General features: G+C 47.9%; 1 protein-coding gene across 1 annotated transcript; it reads right to left on the bottom strand.

The window, feature by feature from the left end:
- Positions 1-3,304: 3,304 nt before the first annotated feature.
- On the bottom strand, positions 3,305-9,000 carry DYNLRB1 (dynein light chain roadblock-type 1). The gene is made up of 4 exons (XM_066199103.1): positions 8,920-9,000; positions 6,316-6,391; positions 4,847-5,014; positions 3,305-3,806 (listed from the first exon to the last, which is right to left on the bottom strand). Exons 1-4 carry the CDS (start codon positions 8,920-8,922, stop codon positions 3,763-3,765), a joined length of 291 nt encoding a protein of 96 aa, XP_066055200.1. The 5' UTR covers positions 8,923-9,000; the 3' UTR covers positions 3,305-3,762.
- Between the last annotated feature and the right edge of the window lie 882 nt (positions 9,001-9,882).

The following is a 9,882-nucleotide window of genomic DNA, read 5'->3' as shown; positions in this document are numbered from 1 at the left end:
CATAATTAAGATACAAGCAGAGAGATTAATCTCTGATATAGGTCCTGTTGATCAGAGAATACTGAAGGGAAAGCAAGAATGTTGAATCAGACATGGCAAGTGATGACCCTTACAGAATTCATCCTCAGCAAAGGGATTTATTACTGTTGCTATAAAGTGTGAACCTCTTTTTGATGAGAGGAATGTGGAAGTCTTTCCAGTTTAGTGATGTGGCCCCTGGTTTTATCCACGCAGACCTAATTGCAGGACTGGGGCCATAATTCCACAGACTATTATTCAAACACCTGGAGAGAGAGAAAAAAAACCCATTTCATAGGAACTCTGGAGCTTCTCAGCATGCTAATGTACTTCCAGAAATAGGATCTGGATCAAAGAAGTTTGATTTAATTTATACACTTCTTCCTTCAGCCCTCAGCTTCCCGAACAATCCTGCACACATTAATGCCTCTCTTGCCTGGTCTTACTTATGTCACTGGCAAAATTCCTTATTTAAGGAGGTGCATTGCAGATCCAACACCCCTCCCCCGGATCAGTCAAAGGTTTAAAGCACCAGTGAGCTGTCCTAACATGACCTGGAATCAACAAGGAGCTTCCCGCATGCCAGCATTCCACAGTGTAGCACCACTGATAATGAGCACTCCTGGATCTAGTGAAACCATGGCAGTGAGGGAAATCTCCCTGAAGGAATCCTGTAACGCTGGTAAAGGAAGTGTATTTTTGTCAACAGGACTGTGTTGATGCTCAGGCTCCTCCTGCCCCTGCACCTCCAGCTGCTTCTGCTTCTCCTGCAGCTGGCGAGTCCCAGGAGCTGCTGTAGCTCTGCTCACTTTAGCCCAGCCTCTCTTGGTGTGAGACCTTTGCCTTTGTCCCCTAGAGAAGAAGCTAAGACAAGATCAAACATAAATCACCCACTAGTTTGGGTTGGAAAGGACTTTAAATCTCATCCAGTCCCACCCCTGCCATGGGCAGGGATACCCCCCACAATCCCAGGTTGCTCCAAGCACGTCCAACTTGGCCACGGATACACCAAGGGACGGGGCAGCCGCAGTTTCTCCGTGTCCTATATGTGAAGGACACTGTCATCAGCCACCTTAGGCCGGGGAGGAGTGACTTGGGAGGGCTCCGGAGCCAACACAAACCCATGGTAGGTGTCTCCAAGCTCAGTTTTTACCGTGTTACCTCCACTCCTCCGTCAAAGCTTTACCTCAGCACAGAGGGAGCACAAGAGACACATCCTTGGGCCTCAAGTGCTGCTCTTCGCAGCCCAGAGCCATGCCCCAAACTCCCTTTCATTACCTTGTTAATCCATCAGGGTTTGTTTTCCCAGCAGCAGGTGCTTCTTCAGCCTTTGATAGGGATCCACCAAAACCAAAACTGACTTTTCCAAGACAGCAAACCAGGCCAGTCTCCAGCCCCAGCACAGAGCAGCTCCAAGGTGCAGGTGGCACAGGCTGTTCAGGCCTCCTGTGATGCTGGCTATGAAAAAGGACTGGAACCATAATGCTCATTTTTCTACCCTTCCTCAGTCTGGCAGTAGTTTTACCATACAAATAACCAGGCCCAGACTCATGGAACACAAGACCAGAAACTGAGCTCCACCCACCCTTTTTCTTTTTTGACCCTGTTTATGATAACACAGGAAAACATAGTGACACCTTCCTCTAACTTTCATACATGGAAATTGCTGCCAGCTCTGTGACCCTCTAATGGTCTTGATCCAAATAAACTTTAGTTTATTAGTTTAGTTACTATTTAGTTTACTTTGTTCCAGAGTACTAAAATGGAAGTTGTTGTTCTTCAGCTTTCTTCACCCCTAGCCAGTTTTAAAAAACAAATCTGAGTTAACTTGGGATGCTGGTGTAAAGATGACATTACATGGCCTAAGCAAGGCCCAGATGAATCTGACAAGCTCCTTGACTCCAAACTCAGCTTAAGAGTCTTTCATTCAGATTCTCAAGTATATTTCATGCCAGGGTGCTCTCAACCCTGAGGAAAAAAAACCCCAAACCTCCAACCAACCAGCACACAGCAGGAGCTCAGTCATTTCACTGCAAGTTTATGATCTCAACAAAACAGAAAAGGGCCATGATCTTTTGTTTTGCAATAGGTTATTACAGTTTGTTTTAAGTAAAACCAACACTCAGCACTCTCTGTCCCAAGCTCCTGTGACACAAAGCTACTGGGAAGACAGCTGTCCTTAAGGAAGTGTCCAGAAGAATGCAGGACACTGCAGGTTTTGCACTGTTCAGAGAAGTAGCACTGCCATCTACTTGGGAAAGCCAAAATCCATAAGCAGATCACCACCTCCAAGGAAATATTTCTCTGGGTCATAAACAACACAGAGAGATGACTGAAGTCACATTTTTCTTCTGTCTTGGCTCACTGTTTAGTTATTACACAGACTTCAGCTTGTTGGAGGTAATTCTTTTGGGAGGCAGCATTCAATTATTGCAGATCACAGGCATTATGTAAACTGCTGTTTATTAGGAGCTGCTCCAAAGGCCAAGCAGTTTTCCAGACCCCATTCCCTGTTTTGATGGAATGGCTTAAACCAGACCTAGTTTAAAGGGAGAAACAGCTCATGAACAGCAACAACCAATGTGAGTCATGGGGGAGGCTGGGACACCCAAAGCACGGATGCTACAGGGCTACAGACCCCAACAGGCATTTCTGACCTTCAGGGTCATGGCCACCACCTAGATTAGACACAGCTTGAAAATTAATGTCCAGGTCTGCAAAGGCACAGAGAAAACCCTGCACATGCAGGTTATCTTGGCTATTTGAGTCCCACACACCCACCCTTCGCTGGGCTCTGAAAGCCACAACTGCAAAGTCAACACCAACATTTTCACCTAAATCTCCACAGCTGCACTTTCCAGAGCAACCCCCAGCCCTGTTTTTGTTTTCTTAAGAAAAACTCCACCAAAATAACCCCTTGAGCATTCTGGAGCAATGTGGGCTTTTTTTTTGTCCTTACTGGCATCAATAAAAAAATACTAAAGGAAAATAGCAGATCAGACTGGCTACTGAACTATGACAGTGTGAGCTCTCCCATGGGTGGCCTCAATGGCCTTCCTTAACCATGAAAATTCTGTTTGAAACAGAAAGAAAGTGGCAGAAAAACGCTGCAACACAAGAGCCAACTGTGAGTGCACTGCACATGCCCTTGGGCCAAATCCTTCTTCAGAGAAAGCAACGGGCAAACAAAAAGAGTCCTACGAAGGTTCTGTCTTTTGGAGAAAAACTCAACCAATCATGAGAAAACTCAAAATCTTCAGAAGAAAAATACGTAAGACAAAACCAGTTAATGGTGACACTTTTTAATTTCTTATGGTCAGACTTTTTTGAAGTAAAACCAGCAGAGTAAGACAGAACTAGAAGACAGGCAGTCATATTTACAGGCATTCAAAACTACAAGTGTAAAAGCACAGCTCAGTGGTGAAAGAAGCATAGAAGCATACAAAGAATAGGGTTTTTTTTGGTTATTATTATAATTTTATTATATTAGCTATTAAAAGAATCTGTTGCATTTTTTACTGCCCAATTCCAACTCACCAGCTACCCCTCAAAACAACTTGTGATAGAAAAAGCGCCATTTTTTTCTGTTTCTTGACAACAAAACCACCTGCTTTAATTTTCCTAAACCTTACTGAAGACTCACAGCACAGTTAACACTAATGCTCTATTCTTTACCATTAAATAAAAAATAAAACAGGGAAAATAAAACAGGCAAAGGGAAAAAAACAGACTGAGTCAGTGTAATCATTCAGTTGGATTCTGGATGACAATCAGGAAATAGTCTTTATCTGGAGAGAAAAAGAAAAGAAAATTATTCTTTCACTGCTGGTATTTGTTCAAAGAAATGGTAAATTCCAACATTTTTCACATCTCTCTGATGTGCTGTGGGAACTCCAGAGCCCTGACATTCATTCTCAGTGAGCAAAACAGGCTCCAAGTGTCAGATAATTTATTTTATGGGCTTTACTGAGAAAAACTCTCAGCTTTAGAAACTGCATGTTCCCAAGGCAGCTGAATTTAACTCAGTTTGTGCCAGGAAACTACAGTAACTGGCACGTGCCACACTGGTGAAAGGTGGCCACTGCCCTTCTCTCTCAGGCACGCTGGGGGCCGCAGCTGTTTTTTCTGGAGCAATGCTTATTCCTCTTTCCATCCTTCCTGTGGAAATCCACGGCTGCCTCAGCATGAACCAGAGCCTGTGTTAAGATCTGCCCTGACCCATGCCTGCCTAGGGCAACTGCCATCCCCTGCTTGGCCTCTCCACCAGCCCACCCCAGCAGGGAGCACAAAGGGACAAGGCTGAATTCCTGCCACATGAGGGACCTGCACTCATCTCGACGCTTCCCAGCTTGGAATTCAATAAAATACTGAGGATGTTTCCTGAAAAGAAGGTTGCTGCTGCTGCTGTAAACCATAACTCATGATTACAGCTACAGTGTGCTCTAATACTTCTCCCAGAACTGGAAAGTTGGGACTGCCTTATCACTCAGTCCACAGTGTTGGAAATTGCTCTCAGAACATATTTCTTTCCAAATCCTAGGGTTTTATACTGAAAAACAAAGCACGAGAGGGTGCAGCACTCTCTGAAGCATTATCTAATATACTTTAATCTAGACAAAATGAGGGAAGGGGTTTGCCACATTCAAACGTGACAAAGAAAACTTAGGTCAGTGATAAAAGCTTTCAACTCTCCAGAAAGTAGAACAGCTTCCTGGGATTATCCAATGAACACAAGCAGCAGGCAGTGTCCTTCCAAGCTGACAGTGTCAGTCTCAAGAGAAAACCTGCTGGATTCCCAGATCCCTGCTATCACCCTGCTCTCTCCTACCTGGAGCAACCATGATTTCGTTTTTCTTGGAGCGGATCCGCAGGAATGTGAGGTCGTTCTGGGGATCGATGTCCCGCACGGTGCTCCTGGCCTTCATGATGAAGCTGTGCATGAGGCCGGCATATTGAATGGTGGTGGAGTTGTCTATGGTGCTCTTGATGGGAATGCCTGCAGCAGAGGGACAGCAAGGCTCAGTGACAAACACCAGAACCAACCTCGCACTGGGCATCCCCAGGTCCAACCTTGGTTGTCACTGCACCAGGGGTTAGGAGTGTCCTCTTTGAAGGCAAGAGGAAAACATGAAGAAAAACAAGACATGAAAAAGCTGAGATGTGGGACCACAGGTGTAGGTGAGAACTGTTTACTTCTAGTAGCATCAGTGCTTTGCTTTTGCATTTTGAGAGTTAGAAATAAATTAAACAAAAATAATTATCTGTAGAGGAGACAGAAAATACCAATGTTGCATTTTTTTTCTCCTGACTGGGGACACCTTTTTTACTTCAGAAAGGCTCCCCAACATCAGTTAAATGATATTGAGCTGGGCCAGGCTGGGATCAGTGATTATGGAGGACATCAGCTGCTGCATCACAGCTCCAAGGCTGAAGCTCCAACATTCAGCCCTAAGAGGTGGTGCAGTCCTGGAAGTCCTTGGTTCAGTGATAATCAGCCTGGAGGGCAGAAACACTGTTCAGCCAGAGCTTTCCCTCCCTTACACTTCAGCCACCCATTAGATGGGTTTTCCCACCAAAATCCAGCCAAACCCCAACTCCTGGGTCAGAACACAGCACCCAGGTATCAAATTCTGCAGGGCAGAACCAGGTGTGTGTTCCAGCAACTGCAGCTGCAGCACAGAGAGCACAACCCACTCGACCATCATAGAAGAGCAGCAAGCAGGAGCCAAGCTGCATGATCTGATCCTCAGTATATTCACATGTAGCTACTGTCATCTTTTCTAAGGATTATTTCTAGGAAATATTCAATTTTGGGCTGCTCACAGTGTATTCAGAGTGCTCCAAAGGAGTTGCTCTGTTGAATTCTTCAGAGACTCCAAAAAGAAACAACCTGCTGATGAGTTCCATGAGACCACAAGCACTAGACAGTGCTAAAGAACTGGAGTCTGCCAGGCCAGCAGTGCTCTGGACAGGCCCAGCAGCAAGATTTATATCTTGTGAGAGCCTCAGTGCTACTGATTAAAGTTTTCACAGACTCAGCTTCAAACATTGTCATAACTCAAATGTTTTGACGTTTTTGCAAATTATTTTAATTTATTTCCTAAAATAATAAAGTGAGCTTGCAGAAATTTGAAACCAATTTTCTCTTGTAGCCTGACGACTGTCTGTCTCCTTGGGCTGCAGGAAAACCTCTCCCAAAGACAGACTCTAAGCTAAGTGCAAGTGGTATAGGCAGCAGCCCTCGAAGTGGGTGGCTGGAGTAAGTGATAGGTCAGAAAAGTGAGGCTGACACAGCACCTTCCGAATTGACCACGATGATTCCCTGCACTCCCTTCTGGCTCTGGATTCGCTTCAGTGTTTCCTCCACCTCAGCCTGCAAGACAAAGCACAAATCAATGCAGGGTTACAGCTGCTCTTTGCCTCCCACCAAAGCTTTGGGATAACGTGGCTGAAAACAAAGCTGCACAGGGATGATTAAACAGCCACTGCCTACACTGGTTCATACAGCCAAGTGTCTGTACTTTGGTGCCACCTTTTCTGCATGATCTTTCCAGTTATTTTCCATCTGTCTTTCTTCTTCGCTCACTTGTGATTATCATCCTGGAACTCCCCTCTCTCCTCCTCCCCAAGCCTCCTGCTGAAGACTTGCAGCTGGAAGCTGCAGTCAGACTGTTACAATTTAGGTGTCAAACAAAAATCATCTTTGAAAATGGACATGGAATTTATGAAAAAAGTAGGAAAAAGATACATCGTGGGTGCAAGATGACCTTCCCTTTTATCAAATGAATGCCAAAAGCAATTACAAACAAGAGAAGTGAGAGGAAAATAATGAATGAACACTCTTTGTTTGTAATTCTGATTTGTGCTGGGATGGCTGCAAGGCTGTAACCGCTGCCAATAGTTTACAACTTAAAAAAAGAAAAATGCAATGCAGACCAAGGCAATAGTCCTTTTTCTGCTCTACAAAAAACATCAAAGGAGGTTTCAGTACCTTCTGCACAACTTTCCTGCTATAAGACACCCATCAAAATGTAACTATGGCATCTATAGTAAGGTGGGAAACCCCCTGCACCTGAGCTGATTTCCACAGCTGGATGAGACTTTGGCATTTTTTATTCCCATTAAAGGAAACAGAAACAAGCAGCATCTTTCAGATCCTGCATGGCAGAGTCCCCCAGAAATGGATTAGGAAGGGAGACAAGAATCACCCGAACCAGGAGAAGTGAGACCTACAAGGGACATCTGGCCAAGGCTGTGTTCCCTGGGCACCCTGAACAATCCTTTCCGCTTCCTCCCACAGCAAACAGGCACAAAGATGTCACATGCCCTGTTCCCTAGGAACAGACATTGTCCAACAACAAACACAGCATAGCACAACACAACATCAGCTCAGCACCACCAGCCCTTTCCTTGGAGTGCTGTTGGTAACACAACCCAGGGCTCATAGGAGATGGGATCCCCCGAGCTGGTCTTCATGAAGCAGAAGTTTTTCTGGGTGAGCCAGCACAGAAAAATTCAAGTATTTTCAACAAAACTCTTGATTGTTTCTGAATGCTAGATTATTCTCAAATGGAAGACAAGGGAAATTAAACAAAGAACAAACGAAAGGGTGTACAAATGTTGAGAAAATATAGTGGCAAAATGTTCAATCTGTTAAGAAATTAGGATCTGATTTCCTGCCTTCTTACTAGCACTATTTAAGTCCTGATTAAATGCTTTCCTTCACAGGACCTTAGCAAACCTTTTCAGATGCAAAGCAGCATCCATACAGAAGGATGCCAGTTTTTAATTTTCTCTGACACTCTCAGCTGATCTAAAACACAGGTGGGTGATCTGCTCTGACAGTTCACTGCTCCTCCAATTCCCACTCTGGGGCTCGTCCAGCACCTCCACAAGCCAGTGCAGCTCACCAGACCAAGAAAAATAATACTGAGAAAAAAAAATCACACTTTTAATTCATTAAAAACACAAACCCTGTTTTTAATGAAGGGCTGAATAACTACAAAAGATGGCACATGGAGAAGGAGAGATGCACTCTAGAAAAGGAGAATAAACACTCCCTCAACACCATTTTGCTGCTAAGTATCCTTTGCTATATGTACAATAGCAGCATTTATCTTCCTGCTTTCATCTGGAATACCTGAGCTCCTAGGTTGGCCTAAAAAATACAGCTTATTAGATAATTTCAATTTTCCCTCTGCAACTTCGGTCAGCATTTCTTTCTTCAGAAACTTTGGCATATTTTGATCCCGTTTCATCAACATGCAGTAGCTAGCAACACATCTGAGCAGTGAGAAGCCTCCAATACAATCACAACAGAACGAATACAGCCCCAGTTACTAAGCATCCAAAACCAGTCTCCTTTTCCTGCCTGCTTCCAGGTTAGGGACGCGCCCTGGCAGCCGCAGGAAACGCAGGTTTCGCTGTGAGCGTTTCCCCGGAACAGGGCCGGGCTGGATCGGGACCGGGGGCAGGTTCGGGACCGGGGGCAGGTTCGGGACCGGGGGCAGGTTCGGCCTCCCCCGCAGTGACTCAGGGCCGGGCGGGGCCAGTGAATCCCCCCGGAGGCAGCGCCGGGACCCGCAGCGCTCCCGGCCCGGCGCTGGCGGAGACGGGCGGGACCCCCGGGCCCGCCCCGCACAAACACGACGCCGTCCGGGGGCCTGACACAGAACCCCGCACACAACCCAACACGAACCGAGCCGGGCCGGGCGTTCCCGGCCCTGCAGAGCCCCCGCGGCCCGCAGCGGGCTCTCGCCTTTGCCCGGGCCGGGCCGGCACCGGCACCGCCCCGCGCCGGCCGCAGGAGCCGCCGAGGGCCGGGGAGGCACAGAGACCCCCGAGGGAGGCACCGGGGCCCCGCCCGGCCTCCGGACCGGCCTCCGGACCGGCCTCACCCACCATGATCCAGCCGCCGCCTCCGCCCCGTGTCGGCCCCGGCGCTGCCCCGGAAGCGCTTGGAGCGCGGGGCGGGACCGCTCCGGAGACACTCCCCGAGCGCTCCAATCCCTCGGAACGCTCCCAAATACCCCGAAGCTCCCGAGGCCGCTCCCGGGGACGGGGTGGTGCCTAATCCCACTTCGGGGACATCAGCGTGAAACCCCAGCCTTCCAGTACCTGAAAGGGGCTTACAGGAAAGGTGGGACGAGTCTGCTTACAAGAGCCTGGAGTGACAGGACAAGGGGCGTTGGTTCCCATTGAAAGAGAGGAGGTTTAGATTAGAGATTAGGGAGAAATCCTTCCCTGTGAGGGTGGGGGGGGCCCTGGCACAGGTTGCCCAGAGCAGCCGAGACTGCTCCATCTCTGGAAGCGTCCAAGGCCAGGCTGGACGGGGCTTGGAGCAACCTGAGGTTGTGGAAGGTGACCCGGCCCATAGCAGGGGGTGGAAGGAGATGGCCTTTCAAGGTCCCTTTCCCACCCAACCCATTCTGTGATTCCATGATAACGGGGACTGGGGAGTTCTTTTCCCCCCCCCAAATGGCTGCGTCCCCTCAGCTGCTGCCAGAGCGCCCCCGGGACAGGGGCAGAGCCACTCCAAGGCACGGTGCACCCTAAAACTCAGGGAGCTCCCTGCCACAGCTCCGGGGATCCACGTCCTGAGGGTAAAGGTGTGTGCTGCCCCTGCCCGTGAGAAAGGAAGAGCTCTCAGCTCCCTCGGCGGAAAGACCGGGGATGACCACGGCAAAACAAAGTAACACGTCGAAGAACTGCATCCCGGGTAACCCCAGCTCTGTTCTACACACAACAGCAGCAGCTGGGACTCTGCTGCTGACCTCAGGCTCTGCTAGAAGTGAGAGTGCCGGAATGGTTTGGTTGAGAAGGGACTTTTAAAGGCCATCTCAATTATCTGGGTAAGCTTGTGGC

This window comes from Chamaea fasciata, unplaced genomic scaffold (genome assembly GCF_029207755.1).
Source record: "Chamaea fasciata isolate MVZ Bird 193981 ecotype frontalis unplaced genomic scaffold, bChaFas1.0.hap1 SCAF_17, whole genome shotgun sequence".
Classification (NCBI taxonomy): domain Eukaryota; kingdom Metazoa; phylum Chordata; class Aves; order Passeriformes; family Sylviidae; genus Chamaea; species Chamaea fasciata.
This window is presented reverse-complemented; position numbering and strand designations above follow the sequence as displayed.

Excerpts from the sequence above, each read along its gene's own strand:
- DYNLRB1 (XM_066199103.1), bottom strand. Across the intron at positions 5,015-6,315 it reads CATCGTGGTCAATTCGGAAG|GCATTCCCATCAAGAGCACC; the intron begins GTGCTGTGTCAG and ends CCTCTGCTGCAG. Across the intron at positions 3,807-4,846 it reads CGAAATCATGGTTGCTCCAG|ATAAAGACTATTTCCTGATT; the intron begins GTAGGAGAGAGC and ends TTTTCTCTCCAG.